This window comes from Rosa rugosa, chromosome 2 (genome assembly GCF_958449725.1).
Source record: "Rosa rugosa chromosome 2, drRosRugo1.1, whole genome shotgun sequence".
Taxonomy (NCBI): Eukaryota; Viridiplantae; Streptophyta; class Magnoliopsida; order Rosales; family Rosaceae; genus Rosa; species Rosa rugosa.
The window spans coordinates 41497713-41510573 of NC_084821.1; the positions used below are offsets into that span (position 1 = coordinate 41497713).

The 12861-nt window shown below is 37.9% G+C and overlaps 1 protein-coding gene across 1 annotated transcript; it reads left to right on the forward strand.

The window, feature by feature from the left end:
* The first annotated feature begins 273 nt into the window (after window positions 1-273).
* Window positions 274-11929, forward strand: LOC133730766 (leucine-rich repeat receptor protein kinase HPCA1-like). Its single transcript, XM_062158294.1, has 19 exons — window positions 274-412; window positions 586-694; window positions 784-855; window positions 1156-1230; window positions 1327-1398; window positions 1532-1693; window positions 1771-1845; window positions 2119-2190; window positions 2294-2365; window positions 2457-2525; window positions 8075-8149; window positions 8302-8373; window positions 8572-8706; window positions 8860-9335; window positions 9481-9635; window positions 9782-9910; window positions 9999-10218; window positions 10597-10832; window positions 11217-11929. The coding sequence occupies exons 1-19, from the start codon at window positions 274-276 to the stop codon at window positions 11676-11678; spliced, it is 2877 nt and encodes a 958-aa protein (XP_062014278.1). The 3' UTR covers window positions 11679-11929.
* The last annotated feature ends 932 nt before the right edge of the window (window positions 11930-12861 follow it).

A 12861-nucleotide genomic window follows, 5' to 3' on the forward strand; every position in this document is an offset into this window, starting at 1 on the left:
TCTTTGTTTAATTCGGGCATTTTGAAATTTGATGAAACCTTGAAGCTTGGCATTTTGATATATATTGGCTACTGACTTCTGTCCCGGTAACACCTTAGAGTTGTACTGTTTTCATTTTTAATCCAATAAATTGTCGCACCATTAGGTTAAACTGTGGAAGAGTGTTTACTTTTGTTGCAAGGTTTGGAAAATCTGACCATGGACTTAGTCAAGTAGGTTTCTCAATTATAAAAGGCTAGCTTCGTTCCTTGAGAGCTAGTTTTGTGTACAGAAATGGCAAATGAAATGGCTAATAAGGTTTTGATGCCCATTGCCTGTAAAGTACTGGGTCGAACCCTTGCCACTCATGTCTTTATGCTGCTTGTGTTAACCAAATTTGTTGGTATTGCAGCAGAGGCAAACAACATGGATTGTAAGTTGTGTTCAATGCTGCACCCCGATTAGTGTATTGTTGGCTATTGATCTTTCTGTATTCTCTGACGAAATTAGTCAATGCATTCTGCTAGTATCGTATCTCAGCTTCATAAATCATAAATCGATCCATCTGGAGTGTTAAACTAAAGTTTCTGACATGCTCACATGCAGATATTTCCCTGAAGATTCTGATGCAAGCGTGGGACATAAGTTGGGTGGGTTCAGATCCTTGTGATGGCTGGAAAGGTATTGACTGCACGAATGCACGTGTTACCTCCATGTAAGTTGTTGGTCTGTTTCGACCTTCTGATGCTTCCGAAAGTTGCTTCCTTCCATTTTTGGACAATGAAATGGCTGCTTTGGTTTCAGAATATTGGCAGGCATGGGTTTGAGAGGTCAGCTACCCAGCGATATCCAGTTGTTGTCCGAGCTAGAGACACTGTAGGTCTTTTATTTCCACATTATATTGCATTTTACAGCAGTTATTGTTCAATCCAGGATTGCAGTGTCACATATTAAGAGGTTTAATGCTCAATATCTGTCATAGGCAGCAACTGTTTTGAAAAACATGTCATATTGATAGGTTATTTTAACTGATGTTGATCAACTCCTCATTTATTCATTTGAATTTATTTCTATTTGATAATCGGTTCCTCAATTACTGCTTTTTTTTTTTTTGGTCAGAAAAAAGGCCTCAATTACTGCTTTTATGTAACTCCTGTCTCATGATTTTTCATACAGGGACCTATCTTTGAATAAGGACCTGACAGGACCAATTCCAACATCAATTGGAAACTTGACAAAACTAGTGAACTTGTACCCAAAACATAAAAATAAACTTTTTTCTCATCTTTTATAGCTAAATATTCGGTACCTGACCATTATCCTACTAAATACTTGTTTGCATGCTAGAAACCTTGCTGGCTGCAGTTTCTCTGAGCCTATTCCTCACACTATAGGAACTTTGAAGAATCTATATTATCTGTAAGGATCTCTAAAGCTGCAATACTTTTATTTTTTTTATTATTAACTATTTTTGGTTTTAATGATGTTATGTCTGGGCCATTATGCTCTAAACTCCGGAAGCTTCTTCATATATATATATACACTTCTGCAGAGATCTGAATAACAATAGACTGAGTGGGCAAATTCCGCCTTCAATTGGTGATCTTTCAAATCTTTTCTATCTGGACCTAACTAGCAACAAACTTCAAGGATACATCCCAGTCAGTAGTGAGGTTACACCGGGTCTTGATATGTTACACAAGGCGCAGCATTTGTATGTCAACTCTTAGTAGTTTAGAGTTGCTTAGTCAATTTTTTCCCATCTGATAATTGTTTTTTCTTTAAATGCAGTCATTTAGGAGACAATCAGCTCTCAGGCGGAATTCCAACTCAACTTTTCAGCTCAAAGATGGTTCTGGTGCACTTGTAAGTTTTGTTAAATCACCTAATTGCTAGAAGCTAGGTGTTCGCTTTGTTCATTTGTATGGGGAAGTTTATATCTACATGTCTCTCCTTAGTGCACATTTCTTTTTCAAAGAGTATCGCCTTTTCTGCATCTTTCGGTATGGAATACTGTACGAAATATTTTTGATGTGTAATTGAGTAATTGAAGCCTTTTCATTTCGGAATCTCCAATTCTAAAAACTCCAATTCTGAAAACAGATTAAGTTTATCTTCTTGATCACTTTTTTGTGGCAGGCTCTTGAATAGAAATAATCTAACTGGCGAGATCCCTTCCACACTCGGACTTGTACAGACTCTGGTGACAGTGTGAGTATCTGTGCTATCTCCTCAACTGGCTTTATACCAAGTTTAGTGAAGGCTCATGCCTCTGTAGACTTGGTTGCACTGGATATAACTTGTTCTGTTACAGGCGCCTTGATTGGAATTCATTAAGTGGGCTGGTGCCTTCAAGCCTCAACAATCTTTCAAACATGACTGTACTGTAAGCTCACATGGAATGTCAAACAAAGTTTTGATATCTTGTTTGAATCCAACTTAGTAATATAACCTATTGATCATCGATATGTTTTCAGGTACTTGTCTAACAATCAGTTGATTGGCCCAGTACCAAACCTTACCGGCATGAATCTCCTCAACTATGTGTAAGTATCAACAATATGTTGGTATATTTTTGATAGTTGCTTCTACTTTGTATTTGAACAAAACATAATCGAAACCACAACTTTGTTGATTTGATTAATTTGCAGTAGCAAATGAAGCATCAACAGATCAACTTAACCCAGCAAACTTGTGTACTTGAGTTTTTGAACTTGTTCCTTCCTTTACATCAACCATCTCTTCCCTTATATAGGGTATAAGATTAACCTACAAAATATCTAAGATGAAAGCATATTAAACTAGATTAAAAGTACTTTAGATACAAAATATCTAGCTTAATTTGAGTGGAGCAAACAGTAATGCCAGTGGTTGTAAATTCACTGCAGTTAAGACTTTCACCGCAGCAAGTTTCGCGACAGCGAACGAACTCAACCTTTAGCGAACAGACTTAGTTATTCCGCGAACTGGTATTCGCGAACACTACTTCTTAGCGAACTCGCTTCAGCTTTTCCCCGCAGTGACCTCATCTCGCGAACGCACTTTAGCGAACATTCGCAGCGATCTCACTTCGCGAAGGCACTCATCTTGCGAACGCACTTTAGCGAACATTCGCAGATGGAGCAGGAAAGCATTAATTCTAACACTACTCCTTCTTAATGCTTTGCTTCTTCATTCCAAGTAGGCCTCTGAGGTATTCAAACCTCTCTCTTGGTAGAGCTTTGATGAAGATATCTGCAACTTGGTCTTCAGTATTGCAGTAGACCAAATCCACTTCATTCTCTTCAACTGCATCCCTAATGTAGTGAAACTTCAAGGAAATGTGTTTCGTCCTACAGTGATACACATGATTCTTGCTCATGGCAATTGCAGACTTGTTATCGTAGAGAATGGTTGTTGCAGATTCTTGTTTCTCACCAAAATCTTCAATGACTCTTCTGAGCCAAATTGCTTGCAAAGTAGCTATTGATGCAGAAACATACTCAACTTCAGCTATAGATAGGGCCACTGATTTTTGCTTCTTTGAAGCCTACGAGAATACACCAGTTCCAAGTGTGAAAGTATACCTAGATGTGCTTTTCAAGTCATCTACACTGCCTCCCCAATCACTATCTCAGAAACCAAAGAGTTTTGGTTCCACATTCCTCTCATACATGATTCCAAAGTCAATTGTACCTTGAATGTATATCAGGATCCTCTTTGCAGCTCCATAGTGTACTCTGGTTGGTTTGTGCATAAATCTGGATAACAGACTTGCAGCATACATAAGATCTGGCCTTGTTGCTGTCAAGTAAAGCAAACTTCCCACTAAACTTCTGTATATACTCTCATCTGCACTACCACTTCCATCTTCTTTTTGAAATTTTTCATTGACAACTAGAGGTGTTGCAACATATTTGCAACCAAACATCTTGAACTTCACAACCAAACATCTTGAACTTCTCTAGAATTGCCTTTGCATATTTTTTCTGTGTAATGAAGATTCCCTCCACTGATTGAACTATTTCAATTCCCAGAAAATAATGCATGATTCCCAAATCACAAATTTCATATTTCATCATCATATTAGACTTGAAATTTGAAATCATTTTTCACAACTTCCAGTAAATACCAAATCATCAACATATAAGGAGACAATAAGAATGCTTGATTTACCTTCAGTTTTGGTGTAAAGGGCAGGTTCATTTTCACTCCTTTGAAACCCTTTTTCTGTGAAATAGGAATCCATCTCACCGTACCAAGCTCTTAGGGCTTGTTTCAAACCATAAAGAGCCTTCTTCAGTTTGTAAACTTTCAGCTCTTTACCCTTGATGATGAAACCTTGTGGTTGTTCCACAAACACTTCTTCTTTCAGCACTCCATTTAGAAATGCAGACTTTACGTCTAACTGGTGTAGAAACCAGCCTTTTTGTGCAGCAATGGAAATCAGACCTCTTATAGTCTCATGCCTTGCTACTGGTGCAAAAGTTTCATTGAAATCGACTCCAGGTATGTGCGAGTACCCTTTTGCTACCAATCTTGCTTTGTTTCTTTGTACAGAACCATAAGCATTTAGCTTGTTTTTGTAAATCCACTTTAAACCAATAACATATTTGTTATCTGGTTTATCAACCAGCTCCCATGTATTCTTCTTCACAATCACATCGATCTCCTCTTTCATCGCAGTTCTCCATTCATCTTATTTCACAGCTTCTTCAAAATGTTCGAATTCAAACAAGCATGCATTGCAGCTTTCATACACATCATTCAAGCTTCTCAACCTGATCGGTGTTGAGCTTGGAGTTGATTGTGCATTTGAAGGTGCTGGTGAGGGTTGTTGAGGACTGTGAGGCAGTGACTGTTGCAGTGGATCAAGTTCCAGCTGTTCTGAAACCTCTTGTTCATTTTGAACAATATTATCTTGCACATCTTGTTGCAGGACTGAACCTTGATTCCAATCCCAAGATGATTTCTCACTGAAGAGAACATCTTTGTAGATAATCATTTTTTTCTTTTTCAAATTGTAGAGCCTATAGCCCTTTGTATGTGAGCTGTATCCCATGAACACAGACTTTTCGCTTGATTCATCAAGCTTCCTTCTCAGCTCCTTTGGAATATGTGCATAGCAGATTGAACCAAATACCCTCAAGTGGTTAACACTTGGTTTTCTTCCATTCCAGGCTTCAATTGGTGTCATTCCTTGCATAGCTGTTGTTGGATACTTGTTCATCAAATACACTGCGGTGTTGACATGGCTTCTGCCCAAAATTCTTGAGGCATCTTCTTGTCATGCAGCATTGACTTTGCCATTTCCACGATTGTTCTATTTTTTTCTTTCAGCTACCCCGTTTTGTTGCGGTGTATAGCTTACTGTGAGTTGTCTTTCCAAACCAATGTCTACACAGAAATTTCCAAACTCATTTGATGTATATTCGTCTCCTCTATCTAATCTTAGCACTTTGATCTTGAGATCAGATTGTCTCTCAACCATTGCTTGAAACTTCTTGAATACTAAGAACACATCAGACTTCTGCCTTAGGAAATAAACCCAGGTCATTCTTGAATAATCATCAATGAACGTCAGAAAGTATATGTTTCCAGCTTCTGTTATGGTTTTCATTGCACCACACACATCAGAATGAACTAACTCAAGTGGAACTTTGGCTCTCCATGCTTTCCCTTTTGGAAATGGATGTGTTGTTTTCCCAGTGCACATCCTTCACACACATCAGTAACTTCTTTGATTTTTGACAATCCCTGCACCATTTCATTTTGATGTAATTGCTTGAGACTTTGAAAATTCAAATGTCCAAGTCTTCGATGCCAGAGCCAAGGATCATCCTGTAGCTCCATTTTTCTTGCACTCTCTGTTGCATACTTGAGAGTCAAAAGAAAACTTCTGTTCCTCTTCATCTCAACTTCTACCATCAGTTTCTTGCTGCTCCCTCTCTCGAAGATATTGCAAGTGTTGTCACCAAAGTGTAGGTGATATGAGTGCTCAATGAGTTGACCAATACTTAGCAAATTTGAATCAAGATCTAGAACTAACATAACATCTCTGATGAACATTTTTCCATTTTTGGTTTCCACCGCAATACTTCCTTTGCCTTTTGTGTCAACCAACATCCATTTCCCACCTTCACTTTAGTGATGCTGTTGTAGTTAATATCATATAGAAGATTAGCATTCGCAGTCATATGACTACTGCAAGCACTATCAACAAGCCACACATTCTCACTCACTTGTGTAGTTGCAGCATAGCTGACAGAGAACATGTTGGTATCACCTTGTTCTTCAATGCAGTTTGCTTGTTGATTGCCTTTGTAGTTACAACCCTTCTTGACATGACCAAACCTGTTACAATTTGTACACTTTGGTTTTCCTTTAAACCGACATTCACCAGTATGAAGTTTTGAACAAATAGAACACTTTGAATAACTTGAACTGCTACTTCCTTCATTGTTTTTCTTTGTTAACTGATCTGATTTTCCTTCCCACTTCATGCCTTTATTTTTCCAGTTCTTCTTCATCTTTTGGTTTCCCTTTTGTGAATTAGAACTAGATGGCTCATCATTTTTCTGATTTGAGCTAAGACTCAGTGTTTGAAAAGCTTTTTCAAATGGTTCATCATGACTCATTAACCTCTGATCAAAAGCCTTAAGTGTTCCCATGACATCTTGAACACCAAGAGTTTCCATATCCCTAGTCTCCTCTAAAATACAGATTATAGCATCATATTTTCTATTTAGACTCATTAGGATCTTCTGGACTATTCTCTTCTCTGTAATGGACTCACCATAGGTTTTCATTTGATTTACAGTATCAGTCAGTCTAGTACTGTAATCATTTAGCAATTCAGTCTCATTCATTCTAGTATACTCAAAATCTCTTCTCAAGGATTGAAGTTTAACAGCTCTAACCTTTTCTGAGCCTTTGAACTCAAGCAGCAGAACATCCCAAGCTGCTTTGGTTGTTTCTTCATTTGAGATTCTTGGAAAGATCTCGTCTGAGACTGAGTTTTGCAGTATGCCTAGAGCTTTTACATCTTTCTTTATGTTTGTCTTCAACTCCACTCTCTGAGCATTAGAAATATTTTCAATTTCTGGAACTGTATAGCCTTCATCCACATAACTCCATAGTTCATGTGAGATGAACATGGTTTTCATCTTAATCATCCAGAAGTTGAAATTCTCTCCACTGAAGATTGGAACTCTGATTTCTGATGAGTTGCTTGAACTAGCCATATTAGATCAGTGCCTTGTGTTTGGTTTTTTTGATTCAACAGTTGATATGACCCAGTTGATATATATTGATCAACAGAGCTCTGATACCATGTTGGTATATTTTTGATAGTTGCTTCTACTTTGTATTTGAACAAAATATAATCGAAACCACAACTTTGTTGATTTGATTAATTTGCAGTAGCAAATGAAGCATGAACAGATCAACTTAACCCAGCAAAATTGTGTACTTGAGTTTCTGAACTTGTTCCTTCCTTTACATCAACCATCTCTTCCCTTATATAGGGTACAAGATTAACCTACAAAATATCTAAGATGAAACATATTAAACTAGATTAAAAGTACTTTAGATACAAAATATCTAGCTTAATTAATTTGAGTGGAGCAAACAGTAATGCAAGTGGTTGTAAAATATATTTCACCTCAGTTAAGACTTTCACCGCAGCAAGTTTCGTGACAGCGAACGAACTCAACCTTTAGCGAACAGACTTAGTTATTCCGCGAACTGTTATTCGCGAACACTACTTCTTAGCGAACTCGCTTCTGACTTTTCCCCGCAATGACTTCATCTCACGAACGCACTTTAGCGAACATTCGCAGCGATCTCACTTCGCGAACGCACTCATCTCGCGAACGCACACCTTAGTGAACATTCGCAGATGGAGTAGGAAAGCATTAATTCTAACACAATATTACTGAAATTATGTTTTGTATCAGTTGTTTAGCATTATACGCTACAGTCAATATGATAAGTTATGCATTTGTTTTCCCCTTTAATTAGGAGAATACTTATCTGTTATAGTCATGCTTTTGTGAGAGTTGAAAACTATATTCACTACTAGTCATCATATATACTCTCTAAATTTGATGCGCAGGGATATGAGTAATAATACTTTTGATGTGTCAGAAGTTCCTGAATGGTTTTCAACCTTGCAGTTCTTGACGACATTGTATGTCTCATTCCTCCTCCATATATCTCTGTGTGTATCCGTATGTGTTTTGAGTTAAACATGTATAATGTATTTGAAATATCATCAAACGAAAAGAAATCAGAAAAGCTTAAGTGCTCAGTATTAATGTATATATCTATCATTGATGGCAGAATAATGGAAAACACACGGCTTCAGGGACAAGTTCCTCAAGCCCTATTTGGCTTTTACAATTTGCAGACAGTGTAAGTATCAAACTGATCGATGCCTAGAAGCACACCACACTCACTATAATGAATGCTGCACCAATTTTAATGGCTTTAGTTTTAAATGTGGACTCTGTTCCAAAGAAGATAATGTAACATAGTCGTCTAACACTGTAGCTATATGCCATGGTAGATTTGCTGTGATAAATTTAAAGTGATTATTCTGACCTAGTACAGGGTACTAAGGAACAACAATCTCAATGGCTTCTTGGATATTGAAACCAATTACGGCAACCAATTGCAACTAATTGATTTGGAAAAGAACTCCATTACTAATCTTACACAAAGTGGAGAATCCAACTATACATTGATGTAAGCAATAGCTTCCAAACTTTGTCTGTAATTTCCTTGGGTACTGTTGAAGAACTAAATAATTTAGTTACTTAATAGATTAATTGTGAAAAGCTTTAGTGATTAATTTTTACCTCTATATGTCAGAACTATTTTTCGATTATCTTTTTGCAGACTTGTTGGTAATCCAATTTGTAATCAGACAAACATGGCCAAGAATTATTGCATTGTTGCTTCATCAGATTCCTTATACTCAACACCACCAAATAACTGTGCGCCCATTGGCTGTAGTTCGGGAAAAGTTTCCAGCCCGAATTGTAAATGTGCACATCCTTACACAGTAACTCTAGTCTTCTTATATGTCAGTTTCTCAGACTTTGGAAACTCAACTTATTACACAGAGCTAGAGATCTCTTTCATCCAATCTTTTCGGACTTACAACATTCCTGTGGATTCAGTTTCTCTGGGTTCTCCTTTCTTCGACTTATTTTATTACTTTCACCTGATACTAGAGGTTTTCCCATCTGATCAAGATCACTTCAACAAATCAGAAGCTTCAGCACTTGCTTCTGTGCTTAGTAACCAGACTCTCCCACGTCCCCCCTATTTTGGACCCTTCTCTGTTGCATTAAATTATGCTCACTTCGGAGGTAAGTGTGGATCTCACATTAAACTTGATGAGAAATTTGAACGTACATACTGCTTAAAAATATTTGCAATGTTAAACTCAGTCATATCATCAAATGTTAATGACCCAAGTGTATTTCCATTTCTATCATTTTGGGGTTCCTACAGGATCAAACAAGGCCTTGATAATTGGTGCAGCAGTTGGCTGTTCTGTGCTTCTGTTATCAATAGCACTTGTAGGGGTTTATGCTCTCCAACAAAAGGGGAGAGCAAATGAGCAACGAAGCAGAGCAGACGAGCAACGGAGCAGAGCACTCCCTTTGGTATGTTGTTCATCCCTACAAAAGTAATGTCGAGTACATTTTTATACAGATTTTCTTATGTATTATTTTTGGGGTAAATATGTTTTAATTGAGGTGAATGCACAATAGTATTGGTTGATTACTTTCCTTCATGTCATCAAATGCAGCAGGCTTGGCTATCAAAAAGCAGTCTTCCTCAGTTAAAAGGAGCAAGATTGTTTTCTTTTAAAGAGCTTAAGGATTGCACCAATAGTTTTTCAGAAGCAAATGATATTGGTTCCGGGGGTTATGGAAAGGTTAGCTTTTACTATTTTTAAATCTTCAATGTCTCATATTCCCACACTAAATAATTGTAAACTTACAAATGTGGTCAACATTTTACAGGTGTATCAGGGAGTACTTCCAACAGGCGAAATGGTTGCCATTAAACGAGCTAAAAGGGAATCTATCCAGGAAGGGATTGAGTTCAAAGCTGAGGTTGAGCTGCTTTCAAGGGTACATCATAAGAATCTTGTGAGCCTTGTTGGTTTTTGTTTGGAGCAAGATGAACAAATGTTGGTATACGAGTATGTTCCAAATGGTAACTTGATGGATAGTCTTTCAGGTAATCCATATACGGTATTGTTCTTCAATATAAATAAGAAATTAGGACCTTAATGCTTTTTATGCATACATACACTGGTCCAAGTATCTAGCTTATATTGACCTGTAATAGAATAGAATCTCCGATGATCTGAGAATTAGCAAATATGAAAATAATCAGCAGAATTCAGCAGTGTCATCCAATTAGGAGTGTATATAACAGATCCACCCTAGTACTGGTCTGGCATCCTTGAAATCCGGAAATTAAAAATTCAGCTTTGTTAGCTCTAGCTATTCTACCAGAGAAGAAAGGCCTGGAACGGAATCCAATTTTAATTACCAGGATTAATTATTGTTTCAGTTTGTTCTTATGTGATATATTAGAAAGTTTTCTGTGCAGGGAAGTCAGGATTTAGGTTGAACTGGATGAGGAGACTTAAAGTAGCCCTTGGCGCAGCGAGAGGACTGGCCTATCTTCATCAGCATGCAACCCCATCTATTATACACCGGGATGTTAAACCAAACAATATCCTACTAGATAAAGATTTAAATGCAAAAGTTGCCGATTTTGGTCTCTCCAAGTCTATGGCTGATAGTGGAAGGGATCATGTGACTACTCAAGTTAAGGGGACAATGGTCAGTAATCTTCGGACACCTCTGACATCAAAAATAGTGCATGCAAGTTCTTTTTCTTTTCATAAATGAAGGCTAAAACGATAATCGGAGTCATGGTCGTTCATCGCGTTAACTGATCGAGCACAGCATTTTCATAACTTTTTCTTCTTTTGGGAATTATGGTTTTCATTAGATTTGAGTTTATCGTATAGTTCTTGACTGCGACCAACTAAACACAAATTGGAAAAGCATGCCCCTGAATCAATCTTTAGATCACAAGCATATATTTCATCCAAGCAATGAAGACCAAATTTCTGTAGGTTAGAAAATACCAGAGTATATCATTGTAAATTTGTAACTTGTAAGTCATAACTGATCGAGTAATGATTTTGTTTATCGGTGTAGGGGTACCTGGATCCTGAATATTATATGACTCAACAGTTGACTGAGAAGAGCGACGTGTATAGCTTTGGCGTGGTAATGTTGGAGCTGATAACTGCTAGAAGGCCAATAGAGCGTGGGAGGTATATTGTGAGAGTGGTACAGACGACAATGGATAGGACAAAAGATTTGTACAACCTGCAAGAAATTCTTGATCCAGCCATCGGTTTAGTAACAGAGCTGAAAGGTTTAGAAATGTTTGTCGATCTGGCAATGTCGTGTGTAAAAGAATTACGACCTAGAAGGCCTAGAATGGGGGAAGTGGTGAAAGAGATAGAGAACATTATACAGATTGCAAGTTTGAACGCCGGAGCAAATTCAGCATCCACTTCAGCAGGTTATGAGGACGTGAGTAAGGATAGTAGCGAGGATCCCTACAGCGGTCATGTCCTTGATCATAGTGGGGTTTTCAACCTACAGAGATAGAGGCACAGGGAGAATGATATGCATTTAGAATATTGTTGAACTCGGTAGAAGTTGGATAGCTCTGTTGTATATATTAATTGTAGAATTTTTCTTGAATCTTTTGATGTTTATATCATAGTATCAGTATCATGTGATGTAGAAATTGTACGGCTATTGGAGACACAGTCAGCTTGTGATTAGGTAAGAAAAGAAGTAAAGAACCTATCTGCTACATGGTTAACCTGTAGTATTGGAGTCATAGTTATCATAGTATCAGTGTCTTCGATGATTGCTGCATGTTTAAGTAATTGAACTCTTTTCGATATGCCACCATATTGTTCCAATTAAGTTTCTCTCATAAGATTATGCGTGTATGATAACCGGCAAATTGGCCGGAAACCCTCATGACTATATAAACGAACACTGTTACTACACACACTCTGCTGGGCTGACAGTAACACTCAGATGCGAAAGTTAGGGTAATAACCGCTAGTTATTACTAAAAATTGTACATCATAATTTCAAAGTAAGAAAAGTAGATATGTAGTGGTAGAGGGGGTGTATTTTGAATGAAATTCAACATTTCTCATTAATAGTCTCAAGCTAGAGCAGTACATTACATACATTTCCACTGCCTTGAAAAATAGAGGGCAAATAAGAAAACGTGGTATATATATCTAGTACCACTCATTAATGAACATCCATGCTCACTTATTCTAAATAGGCCTATCTTACTATGATCGAAACGATTGCATAGTAAATAAGCATAGTACATAAAAGACTTAATTAAAAGGAAGGCTAAAGAAAAGCCTTATGAGCCCATACCCTCCACCAGGATCCCATAACCGAAACCCTAGTAAGCCGGAGCCCGCCTGTTTGGTCCAAACTTGGGCCAAAATCCACAAACTTGACACCCAATCTGTTTTGAGCACCCAAAATGATATGGGCACCCAAAGCTTCCCAGAATTGGGCTGCAAACATGACCTGGACCATACAGCAGATTTGGGCCGCCCAATCGAGTTGGGCCTAGAAACTGATCTTGGCACCCAACCCAGAATGAGCATACCCACTCCTGCTCTGATCACTGTCACGGCCTCCACCTTCACTGCACATACAAGATGCAGGCCATCTCGTCTCCGACCCATATCCACGACCGAATTCAGATCTCGCAAAACTCGAATCCAACACCGAGAATCATCAAGAC

Coding starts and splice junctions, on each gene's coding strand:
- LOC133730766 (XM_062158294.1), top strand. CDS start 274: ATGGCAAATGAAATGGCTAATAAGGTTTTGATGCCCATTGCCTGTAAA. Junction 695..783: donor AATGCACGTGTTACCTCCAT/GTAAGTTGTTGG, acceptor CTTTGGTTTCAG/AATATTGGCAGGCATGGGTT. Junction 8,707..8,859: donor GAATCCAACTATACATTGAT/GTAAGCAATAGC, acceptor ATCTTTTTGCAG/ACTTGTTGGTAATCCAATTT.